Source organism: Hylaeus anthracinus, unplaced genomic scaffold, assembly GCF_026225885.1.
Source record: "Hylaeus anthracinus isolate JK02 unplaced genomic scaffold, UHH_iyHylAnth1.0_haploid 11997, whole genome shotgun sequence".
NCBI lineage: Eukaryota > Metazoa > Arthropoda > Insecta > Hymenoptera > Colletidae > Hylaeus > Hylaeus anthracinus.
In genome coordinates, this window is record NW_026534344.1 from 5,810,838 (window position 1) to 5,823,568 (window position 12,731).

General features: G+C 44.1%; 1 protein-coding gene and 1 long non-coding RNA gene across 5 annotated transcripts in view; one reads left to right on the top strand and one right to left on the bottom strand.

Moving 5' to 3' along the window:
- Positions 1-12,731, top strand: part of LOC128889677 (uncharacterized) — a 29,989-nt gene that overhangs the window by 5,130 nt on the left and 12,128 nt on the right. For 3 of the 4 annotated variants that reach the window (XM_054147520.1, XM_054147522.1, XM_054147523.1), the window contains exons 2-15: positions 2,986-3,168; positions 5,088-5,228; positions 6,384-6,419; positions 7,510-7,692; positions 7,767-7,910; positions 7,986-8,168; positions 8,262-8,393; positions 8,469-8,783; positions 8,891-9,073; positions 9,191-9,322; positions 9,441-9,755; positions 9,826-10,155; positions 10,231-10,551; positions 10,645-10,827. In XM_054147520.1, coding sequence (XP_054003495.1) covers positions 2,986-3,168; positions 5,088-5,228; positions 6,384-6,419; positions 7,510-7,692; positions 7,767-7,910; positions 7,986-8,168; positions 8,262-8,393; positions 8,469-8,783; positions 8,891-9,073; positions 9,191-9,322; positions 9,441-9,755; positions 9,826-10,155; positions 10,231-10,551; positions 10,645-10,827 — 2,781 coding nt within the window. The remainder of the gene's footprint in view (positions 1-2,985; positions 3,169-5,087; positions 5,229-6,383; positions 6,420-7,509; positions 7,693-7,766; positions 7,911-7,985; positions 8,169-8,261; positions 8,394-8,468; positions 8,784-8,890; positions 9,074-9,190; positions 9,323-9,440; positions 9,756-9,825; positions 10,156-10,230; positions 10,552-10,644; positions 10,828-12,731) is intronic. The other variant, XM_054147521.1, reaches the window with a different exon arrangement.
- On the bottom strand, positions 1,505-6,359 carry LOC128889684 (uncharacterized). The gene is made up of 3 exons (XR_008460491.1): positions 6,036-6,359; positions 1,904-2,157; positions 1,505-1,607 (listed from the first exon to the last, which is right to left on the bottom strand). It is a non-coding gene; the product is annotated as an uncharacterized LOC128889684 (long non-coding RNA).

Consider the following 12,731-nt stretch of genomic DNA (forward strand, 5'->3'; position numbering starts at 1 on the left):
CTATCTTTAGCGACGGTCTGGGACCATGAAGATATGCTTCGAATGTTTCTTCCGGTATAAATAAAACTATCGACTCCAGGTATGCTCTTCGATCGATAAAAAAATCGTCTCGAGATCAGCCAGGAAATTCGAACCATCTCGAACATCTACAGCGTTCCGGATCGCTTCCTCGAACGGTCAACGCTCCGTCTAGGAAATGTATTTATTTATTAAACGTACGACAACGTTGCAATTCAATTCTTGAACATATTTGGCCGGAGAGACATTGACACAGTTCCCAGCTGGTATGGGAAAGTTCTGTAACGAGGTTGCTAACGCACACCTTGCAGACAACGCCGACGTATTCGTCAGCCGCGTCAAGCGAGAAATCACGCGAGCGCCCTTCGCGGGAAGACGTCCGTGAGGAACGCCGGAGAGTAAAATGTCGTCGTCGACGGCGTCGCGGCGAGGCCGTTCGTTCTCGTATTTTTAGTGGCTCGTAAACTAGGCACTGGCCGTCGGTTCGATCTCGTCGTCTCTGTTTCTCCTGCGCAGCGAAGGAACACGAAGGTGGGTTGCCACCACTTGGGAGCGTGCGCGGACACCTAAGTACCTCGATACCGCCACCTTGAAACGTCGAAGAGCACCGGCACGTGGTCCACCGATTATACGAAGATCTCCAGTCGCGGCAAGGCTGGGATATCGCGGCCACCAGCGTGTATTCTTGGTCCACGCTGATATCAGCGGGTATTTTCTCGCGCGGGCCATTCAAACGTACACGGTGGCGCCAAACGTTTCCGTCGAGTCTCCCGCGACTCATAGGTTTCAAAGGGGTCGTCGAGCCTCTTCCAATTTTTTTTTTTACATTTTTATAGCTACAAGCCTTCGACAGTTCGAAATATTCGAAATAATTCTAGTCATTCTGTTATTTTTATTTCTTGGTGTTTCTTATTTATACGCGATCGATAAAAATTCCCGCGAACGACCAACCGATTTAACCTTGCATTCGAGATGCTGTCGTTTTCTGTGTCGCGCCCACTCCTCATCTGTCCTTGCGGAAGACAGTGATGTTAGAAATTTTAGGCGGGTACTATTCCTGTCACGAGAACGGACTGAAATGTTTGACGGAACATCGTGGGAACGTTTACAAATAATTAGCGATCGTAGAACATACGGCACGTATCATAAGATATGAATATAACTTCGACGGTATAGTTCGTTCCAACCTGTGTTGAAGGTTTCTTTGGTCAAATAAAGGATTATTTTTAAATTGTGAACTCATCGATCATCTTACGTTTTTCGATGATTGCGGAGCGGATAGTATCGCACTGCTTAGTTACTCGGAGAGAGCAACCGGATACGACGAAAAATAATAGAAATAAATAAAAATAGGAGATAAGCTGATAGGCTAAACGTGAAATCGAGTTTCAGCGGGTATCGCTTATTTTTCGCTCCCGATTCGCCGATCCGTTTAGGAGTGGAACGGGTGGGTGGACACGATGAGAAATAAAAATAGAATTGTTTTGTGTCGCTCTATTTATATTTGTTTGCGAGTCTCTGCTTCACCGGGAAGATCAGTTCGAGATAGTTTTCGCAGCCGGTAAATCTTCGGGTCTTATGTAGGTGGCCTGTTGAATAACAGAATCATTGTTACAGATGCATACGGTTTCCAACCCGAAATAACTAAAAACTCCAAGTTTTTCGTTATTTAAATTGGTTGCTAAACAACGGACCGATGAAAATTTCAAGTCATCGTCGGGGATAGGAAATGCTCGTAAGTTTAAAAATTATGAAAACTGCCCTCCGTTTGTCTAAACAGTTTCGTAGATAACAGAATTGTACTATTTTTCAAAATTTAGAAAGTTTAGAAATTTCAAAGTTTTAAAATCCCTCAAAATATCTTTAGTACATGGGCATCAATTACCATTCCGAAGCGTAACCCGTTGTGGCATTTAGCGAACCCCGAAGAAGTTTTTCCGCGTTACTCGACAATCATTGCCACACAATTTCTCTTAACTTTCCTCTATTAAGAACGCAGCCAGTGGAGTCGGTCCAACTTAACTGGCACACGTTTTTCAACGACTCGGCTGTTCGCTCTTCCTCGCTCTTCTTTGGACGTTGCTGTATCCTCTCTTTTTCAGCTCTGATCATACGTTGCCAGACTTCGTGCGGGGGTGCCTGCAAGCCAAATGTTATTGCTTCGACGATACATACCAACAAACGAGAAATACGGTCGACTGGCAAATAAAATACAAAACATACGCAATCGACACGGTAACAGGGATGCGTTGTCCAACAAATCAACACGACTGTTGCGTGTCAACGATTGGAAACAGCTTTGCGAAAATAGAATTTAAAATGGAACCAGGGGTGGGAAAAGACGAGCGAAAAAAAGGAGAATCAGAAACAAAGGAAAATGACTCGAGAACGAATGATTTTCTTGACTCTATTCCTGGGATGTCTTCGCCAAAAATGGTGGAGAGCGCCAATTCTTTCGGTTTCTTTCATGGATCTCGCGTGGTAGCTTCTGTCGTTGTCATTGAGGCGAGATTTTGATGGCTGCGGTAAGAAGGATCGATAGAGAAAACGTTCGAGAGATACCTTGCTGTCCATATCCAATGATTGTAACCCAACACCCGCGCAGCTCGTCCGCCGCGCCAGCGAGAGGAACGGAGCCGAGCCGGCCAAGAACGCTCGGAACTGCCAAGCCACGAACGATAAGCATAAAACTCGCGTAAGAAGGATTACCTTTCCTTCTTCTGTAACGCTAGGCTGATTTCAAGGATGTGCTCGCGGGAATTGATCGTTAACTCCCGTTCGCCAAAGGTTTCTTACAGCATTAATGCGTCGAAGCGTTTGACACTTGAATTTTACGCTTGATAAAGAGTTGAAATAGTAGATTATCCATTTTCATTTAAATCGTACTCGTTTAAAGTTCCCCATAACTCGCCAAAAAAGCGCGAAATCGTGAGTGTCGCTAATCACCCAACGCAACTACTTTTTCAGATGCGAGAAGCTGCATAACATGCGACAAGGTGCTGGCCGAACTGGAGAAGATCGACGACGACACGGACCACTTCGGGGTCGACTTCGTGAAAATCAACGACAAACGACTGGCCAAGCAGTATGGCATCAAAAACTTCCCAGCCCTCACGTATTTCCGCGAAAAGGAACCAATCATTTACGAAGGTTAGACTCGCCAAACATTTGGATTTTATTCGTTAGGCACGCACCTCGTATTTACAGCGCGATGAACAATCGAACGCGATTTCGTTAAATATTTACATAGCATTCGCGCTTACGACGTACAACAACGGGTAGCAATGATTCCAAATGGCTGAAAGTTCGCCAAACTTTTATTGGAATCCGGCCGCGATCTCGGTAACCTTGCCAGGTATGAGAAACAAGGTTCGAGACTCGCCGCGGTATAGTACTTGACCCAGAATCAACGGAACAATCGCTGATATTCTCGAATTTTCGCGATATGCGTGCTCTACTGGTTCCAGTAGAAAGGGTCTGCAATGGTCAGACAATTACTACCTGCAACGCCGCGGCGCGTTGTGTTCTACTCTTTGCATCGAAATGCTTATTAAATTGGACCTTAAATACGAGGTTGCAAGAAACGGGATCCAATGGTCGATGCTAAGAACTTTTTTGAATTTTCTCAAAATCTCAAGCAAAAGTACCTCGAGAGAAACAACGCCGCGCGTTTTCCGATGCTTTGTGCCATAAACTCGAGGTAAACCTATTCCAATAACATTTGGACGCGTGACGACGGTCCAGAAACACTGGCGTCTCGTCGAATTCTATCGACAACGAAACCAAACGTTACGTACGTGCTCATCGAACGAAAAATCGTGGATCTCAGATTTTCGCGGAACGGTTACACCTCGCGCGGTAAGTCTGACCACCTTCGTTCTCTGGCAGCGCTCCCAAGTTTTGGTATTTGGTGAGGTTAATCTGTAAAACAGCAGCTATCCGTGTGCTCGAGATTTGTTCAACATACCAACCCCTTCGATGCGTACCGCGATCCGTGATCTTCCGCCTTGTACGGATCCGCGCGATCGAGTCGCGGTCTCGCGGCGTAATTTCTTTTGGCTGATGACTCCTCAACGAAAAGAGGAAATTAATAAAGTACATGGAATGCGCGTTACGTAATGACACGATGCAGCGTGCCATGTACTGTATCTTACGGTTTCATTGAGCTGCTGGCTGTCTAGCTCTCTACATTTAGATCGAGAGGCGCTTTGATTCGCTCGACAACGAAAACGTCCTGCTACAATGCGGCACTGTCAATGATAGAGGTGCTCGCGAATAGAGAGGATGCTACTGATCTAATGTAAACATTGCACGATTATTTACATACGGTCAACTAAAACGACCGATATTTAAATGATAGATTCGAAGAAGTATTCTCTGCGTAAAACTACGCGGAAGTCGCATTCCGTGTAGCAATTAGCACGTTACTTTCTAAGATTCTAGATTCAGAAAGTAATAGTCTGATTATCTCCGAGATAAACGTCGAACGGCAAAGACGTTAAATGAAGCGATGTTGCGTCGTTCACGCGTCCAGACGGAGAAAATCCGAAATTGAACGCACTTGGACACTCGACGCGGAAGCAGACGCGGTACAGGTGTGATCATCAATCCCGCTACATTGTGGCCACTAAAGCCCGGGTTTGGCAACGGGATCGCGGAGATTTATTAACTCGATGGACCGAATATCTCGAACGTCCGGTCCAAGGTGAACTGAGAAAAGCGAAAACGAATCCGTTGTATTGGCTTTCACCGGAACGTTTCGGTAGATTTTCGTTCGATGATGTAACGACAGGTTGTATCTATTTCTATTGTACCAAATGCAACGCACCGCGATAGCAGTCTATTTTCGACGTCTCGGGATGGTAAACAGAAGCGGCAGGAAATCGCAATTAGAGGTGTATTATTAACTCTTTGAGTCTACACCGGTAACCATACAATGGTAACCTAATCCTCTTTTTATTTCGCGATGATGCTGGAAAAATTATTTACTTTCCTCGCGTATTTCAATAACCGAGGAATCCAAGTCCGATTATTATCGAGTAGCGTTATTACGTAATTGCGACTTTCAGGTGACTTGATGGACGAAGAAAACGTGCTAGACTTCTTGACGAGTCTAGAAGCAATGGACCTGCCCGATCGTATCGAAGAGGTAAACTCAAAAATTCTGGAGAAGATCGTCGAGGACACGGAATTCGTGGCAGTCCTTTTCTGTGAGTTCTTTCTCTCGTGCCTCGTATGATCGTATATTACAACCATGATTCTCTCTCTATCACCCCAAGTAAGATTCGCTTTCATCGGGAAGAGTGTAAAAGTATGACACGCTACATGTAGTTTCACATCGCGTTCCATTGAATTTACGTAGACACTCTTCTCGACGAAAACAGTGAAAATCAGCCAATCATGTCACACTCGACAGCGTTCGTTGCGTAGAATTTAACGATTACTCGCAGAATTCTGTGTTTCAGTTGTGAGCACAGTTTGTTATCAATCAGATATTGAAGTATGATACATTATTTCTTGATTCGTTTGTGTATATAGAACGCACACTTTTATTGTTATTATTTTCTTTGTCTTACTAATGTCTTCCGTTCAAAGGCAACAGGTACTTAACATCGTGAATGTACATAAGATTAACAGGGCTTTACAGAACTCGCAGTAAACTCGGCTACAATAACAAGTTTCGTTCAAATACCGATTTATTTCGTCTTATTTTTTGTGTTCACCGCAGCTCGCATCGACATTTCCAACAATTACGAGCACCGAGCAAATTAACGCAATAGAATCACAAAGAGTGGATCATTTAACATCGCCATGTCGAATAATTCTTTTCTTAATCGTCACGTTATCAACAGGAAATAGTTTTTAAACGACATCCATTACGTGATACCCAAACCGATCCCTAATTTAAAAGATCCCTTCGCTATCCTTGATCGAAATATCAACATTTATTCGAAATAGTCCATTTTGTAAATATTTTCATATCTTTTTTATTTATGATGTACGTACATTCCACATACCTCCTGAATCCTGCCTTAGAAAATTGTCTTTTCTTTAGAGCACCATGGATGTCACGTCCCCCTACCGACGATTCCCATCGATCCCCTTGTCAGTATTCGTCTCTTTCCCATTGTCTGCGAAAATTTGTCGTTGTCCGTTGTGAAAGATTAACGCATCGCAAAGTGGCACAGAAGTCGAACGAAATTCCCTTCGCGAACAACAGACGTATCTTGTTCCAGCTTTCGAATCTCCTGGCAATTTCAAACGCCTCGACGGGGACTCCCTCCACTTTGCGATTCGATCACTTGCAACATACTTGTAAATAATACATATATGTGAAACGTTCTTGTGTGTGTTGGTATGGATAGGTCCGGATACGCAGCGGTGTGCTGGCGTCGGTTCTAGTAAGTATACATTTAAATGACATCGTTGTTCTAAATGTCATACAGCTTTCATCTCCAACGCTTGTACACACACCACGATGCACGAGCCAGATTGTTTTGGAAGAACAAGGAAGGCGATTATTTCTTGAGCCCCGTTTGTACATTTTTCACGATAAATTCTTAAACAAACTGGTTCGTACTCGGTTGTATGTTCTCCATATACGTATTTACCTTCCCAATACACACACTTAACAATCAACCAGTACCTGGTTTTTAATTGACACTTTGAGCACATTGCATCGCTTGCAGCATTTGTCTCTGTTTCTATCTATCGTAATAGAGGAATTCGATATCCAGAAGGAAAAAGGTGACGAGGAAGCAAGAAGAGTTTTTTAATTATTTCGTCGATGTTACATGTGCGACGAATTCTCATGGAGTTTATATACGAAACGAGCATTTATCGAATCGATTAGTAATTGAAGTGACTCGGACTGTTTAATAAATTCCAGTCGGTTAACGTGGAATAACGCCAAAGGAGAGTCAACGGAACGAAACGATATGGGACTTCGAATCGGCTAAAGGCTGAAAGAAGTCCTACGTTACCCGGTTAGAAGCATTAAACGGAGAAGCAAAGTATTCGATTACTAATTCAGTGTCGTGTGTGCATTGATAGACATGGTGATGTAGATCGTAGAATGTGCATTATTGTGCATCCCCCCTTAGAGTAGATGAATGTGAACTATAACTCGAGAGGAATTTTGCATACTAATCCGACGTGTATTCTCACTTAGACTGGGTAGTTCTTGTTCGTAGATCGAGAATATTTGAAAAAGAAAGTTAAACGGTAACGCAATTTTTACACGATTCGATTTCATCGAAACGTTCAATCGAATTTCACTTGTAGACAAATGTAGGATTTTCTACGCTTGATCAAATTATCAAAACTTTCTTTGAAAAAAACGGAACGCCCCAAAAAGAAGATAGAGAGCAAAAGCATCCCGAATCGAATGTTTGATCCTATTTGGCCCGAAAGATGTTCAACTCGATGTTTCCGGATCTACCGTCAAAAGGAAACGCCCAATAACACTGTTTTTTATTTCAAATGGGACAGACAAACCAGACTGCAAAAAGTGTCTGAAGGCCCTTCAAGAATTGGAGAACATCGACGACGAAGCTGACCAGTTGGGCATCGGTTTCGTGAAGATCGCCGACGAGCAGCTCGCGGACGAATACAATCTGGGCCCTCTTCCAGTTTTAGTCTACTACAGACATCAAATTCCCATCATTTACGAGCGTAAGCATTGCTGTCGTAGTCGCAAATTTATTCGACTTATTCTCCCATATAAAATCTCACGTAATATTGCGTAGACGAGCTTAGCAGAGAAGAGGATGTGTTGGAATGGCTCATAGCGAACAAGAGCACAGGGGACGAAGAAGACGTGATCGAAGACGTCACCTCGAAAACCCTCCAGACCCTGATCGGAAACATCGACAACCTGGTCGTTCTATTCTGTGCGTAGCTTTCTCTTGATCGCTTCGTTGTCTCCACGATTCGATTTACAAGCGATTCTTTCGTGAATTCTTCAGACGACCATGGTGACGAGGATTCGATGCAGGTGCTGACCGAGCTGGAGAAGATCGACGACGATTGCGACAAGCATGGAATCCAATTCGTGAAGATCGATGACGAAAAGGCGTCGAAGGACTTTGGAATCGATTCGGTTCCTGCGATCGTCTACTTTGAGAAGCAGATCCCAAATGTTTACGATGGTGGGTAGGTGGTATGAGCAGTCGGGTAACACTGACGTGCAGTGACTTCTCGCGCTGTTGGAAATGAATTATAATGAAATTTTTTGATCGCAGGTGACGTCGAAAACGAGGACGAAATATTAGAGTGGTTGCTGTCGCAGCTGGAGAAGGACGAGATCGAAGACGTTACCGACGAAATGTTGGATCGTCTGATCAAAGATGGAAAGACTCTGGCCGTGCTGTTTTGTGAGTCTCTCGATTCTTTCGAACGTTTATTTCACAGGTTAACTTGGAAAATCGCTAATGAAATTCTCGATGCAGACGACAACAACGATCGGAAGTCTCAGAAGATTCTCAATGAATTGGAAAACATCGACGACGAGTGCGATCAGCTCGGAGTGATCTTCGTGAAGATAGACAACGCGGAGGAGGCAAAGGAATACGGTATCGAGAAGGTTCCCAGCATGCTGTACTTCGAAAAGGGGATCCCAACTTTGTACGAGGGGAATCTGGAAGACGAGGAGAAGGTTCTGAAATGGATCGAGCAACAGCACAAGAGCGATCAAATAGAGGACATCACCGACGAAATGCTCGACATGGTCATCGAGAAGATGCCACACGTAGCCGTCCTCTTTTGTCAGTGCTTAATTTACTTCCTGTCCCCAGATTAAGCTAGCTAGAGATCTGTATCGAGTGTTTCAATTGTTCTTCACCCATTTAACCGTTCTCGTTGTTTTAAACAGACGACAAGGATCAGAAGAAAAGCCAGAAGATCCTTTCCGAACTGGAGAACATCGACGACGACTGCGACCAACACAACATCGCGTTTGTGAAGATCAATGATCTGGACGAGGCCAAAGAATACGGCATCGACAATTTCCCGACACTGGTACTCTTCGAGAGAAGAATACCGCACATATACGAAGGTACTTGTTTCCAAATTACTTGGCTCGAGTACAATCTACCGGGTTGAGACCGCCTCGTTTGCTTTTCATACTTTTAAACACGGAATCAACTAAAATAACAGAGTCTGGGCTTCGCAGGGGACTTGATGAACGAGGATCAGCTGCTGGGCTGGTTACTGCATCAGAAGAAACATACAGAGATACCGGAAGTGACAGACGAGATGATGGAGAAGCTGATCGAGACCTCACCGTACTTGGCAGTCCTGTTTTGTAAGCGATCGATTCGTCTTTCTACCTCCTTTTAACATTCTTCCACTGTTACCGGTTAGGTAGGTGCTGTTGGTCGATCGCGAGCAAAAACGAGACACGAATTGATTCCTTTTCGTAGACGACAAGGATGACAAGCAGGACATACGTATCCTGAACGAGCTGGAGAACATCGACGACGAGCTCGAGAAGGAAGGCATAGTCATCATTAGGATGGACAATGACGCCGAGGCGAAGGAATACGGTATCGATCATCTGCCGACTTTGGTCTACTTCGAGAACAAGATACCGGCGATTTACGAAGGAGACCTCTTGAACGAGGACGAGGTGCTCGAGTGGCTCATCGAGCAGAAGAACACCGCCACCATCGAGGAGGTCACGGACGAGATCCTGGCCGATCTAATCGAAGAACACGAATATGTTGTCGCGTTTTTCAGTGAGCATAGACCCTCGTTATATTCTCGTCCCTCGTTCCATTAACCTTTATCTTTGATGTTGTCTGTCAGGCGGAGACTGCGAGGATGGTGACGAGTGCGACAAAGTTCTCGAAGAACTCGAGAATATCGACGACGAGCTGGACGAGACAGGCATCATCTTCGTCACAACGGAAGACACCGGATTCGCGAAGAAACACGGCATCAAAAGCTTTCCTACGTTGGCCTTCTTCAGAAACAAGGAGCCACTGATCTTTAAAGGCGACATCGAGGACGAAGACGAAGTGCTGTCGTGGATCACCGACGAGGACACCCTCGAAATCCCAGGAAAGATCGAGGAAGTGAATGCCAAAATGCTGGAAAACATCCTCGAAGAGAACGATTACATCGTCGTCTACTTTTGTGAGTATACGACGCTTATCATATTCGTTAAAGTAGATTAAGGTGATCGTCTACCTTAACGATTTCGCATCGCAGACAAAGAAGGTGACAAAAAAAGCCAGAAGATCCTGCAGGAACTGGAGAACATCGACGACGAGTGCGAGGAAAAAGATATCGATTTCGTGAAGATCTCGGACGATGGGATCGAGAAAGAGTACGATCTTCCTGGTCTACCGGCGTTGGCGTTTTACAGACACAAATTCCGTCAAGTCTATAACGGCGACATGATGCACGAAGAAGCAATTTTGGAATGGATCCTAGATCTTCGTACGCAAACTCCGGATGTGATCGAAAGCGTCGACAGGAAGACGCTACAGGTCCTCATCAACGACGTCGAGCATCTTGCTGTATTCTTTTGTAAGTTCGTTAAATATTCTCGTCATCTGTAACATATTGGAACGACGCGAAGATTATTGAAACACTCTGGTATGATAATGTTTTATTTAACAGACGATGATAAATGCGAATCGTGTCCGGAAATTCTCGAGGAGCTAGAAACCATTGATGACGACACTGACAAACACGGTATTCAATTCGTAAAGTCGAACGACGCAAAATTAGCCGCCGAAATCGGCGTGTTCTCATTTCCGGCTCTCGTTTATTACGAGACTGGCGTCCCCATCATGTACGACGGTAAGTCTCGAATGCTTTTTCCTTGGCTTGTTCGATCACGATCAAGACCCGCGTTCCCTCGGCTAAATCCTCTTTGTTTCTTTACGCGAGATATCTTTAGTTTCACCCAGTCGGAGGAGGAAACAAAGACAGTAAAGATTTCTGCTCTGTAACCCCATCAGAAATCCTCCTCTTCGCCATTGTTCTTCTTTGAGTTGAAAATTCTATCCGCAAGCGAAATTAGTTTCAGATTTTATCGTGCGAAGGTTGACAAAGTAGACGTGTCGGTAAATAGAAAATTATATTCCAAGCAAACTTAATCGTTACCCTGTTTTTGCTCGCAACGAAAATACTAACTCGAAGTACAAATATCCAAACATTTTCGGACGAAAAGAATAATAACACGTAAAAATAAAAGGAAGAACAACCGATCACCCAGGAATCCCGACACCAAAATCTGGCGAAACCCTCAGACAAAATTTAAACCCCACTCCAACAATGATCTCGTTACATCCAGCAACTCAGCTGATCCTGATATGCGTGTGTGCCTTTTGTAGGTAATCTTAAGAACGAGGAGAGAGTTCTGGAATGGCTAATCGAACAGAAAAGTAAGGAGATTTCTAGGATGATGATTATTATTACTGGTGTACTGTTCTTTGTGACGTTAATCTCGGTCGTGACCATACCACCAGGCTACGAGTATAGTACTCGCGCTGTGGTGATCACCCCGATCACTCTACCGCAGCCGCGATCTCCGTGATCGCGTATCGAGACAAAAGAAATATACTTGTTTGTCGTCTTTCTTTTTTTTTTTTGCCATAATGAATGTTGTACGCTTTAAATCGAAAGAGGATCGGCGGTGAATGGAAAATGAAACGGAACGTTGCTCGATTCGGAACACACAGAAAGAACGAAAGCAAGAGTAAAAAGAAAGATCTCACAAAGCTCGGTGAAAAACGTTCATGATCTAGCTTCTAACCGATGCGCGCGCGCAACATAGCTCTGGCCACTGACACGTCCACATTGCATTTAAAACACACTATGCGAGCTTACATTTTCTTTGGCTCTCTTTTGCTCTATCTATTTTCTATCTCTGTATTTTTTTTTTCTACATTTTTACTATCGCTGCTCGCTACTGCGCAGCTGTCTCACTGCAATAATACGTCGCTCTACAGAGGTTTAGAATTTTAGATCGTATATTTTAGCGATGGTGCGGTGTTTCGTTTACACGTGCAAAAAGAAAGCGAATCGCGGAGCGTATAGCTACTGTCTTTCCACTGAATCGTGGATTCGTAAAGCTTCCTTCTCGCGTGGCTTTCAAAACGCGATGTTTTTAACGATTTTTGTGCTGCAAGATCTTTCTTTTTGTCGAGAGCAGATCCATTTGGCGCGCAGGAAAACCGAAGAAACGAAGGAAATGAAATTTGAGATAAGCAGTCTATTGCTACCGAAAAGGAAAGCTTGCCGTTTTCTTTACATTTTCCTGCTAGCAGGATCGCTCGCGACAGAACGGTCCAAAACGTAAACGTCGCGGGTGTGCCATTTGAGAAAAAAAGCACGCGGACACCTATGTTTTTTTTTCATCCATACGCAACTATACATATATGTTCACGTATTAAAGTTATCCGCACGGGTTCGATATCGATTATTATTCATACATGTTCATTGTGATGCGTCAATAATATATCCACTTTGATAAATATATGCATGCTACCCCTTGGACCGAGGCCGTATCGATCACAAAAAACGTAGGTACACGCTCTTATATTCGGTCGCGCTAAGTGTTATCGATAACCCTGTTAATATGCAGGTGATGATGATGATGATGATGATGATGATGATAGTAATGATGATGATGATGATGATGATGATGATGACGACGACGACGACGATAATGATGATGATGATGATGAAAACGAAGACAG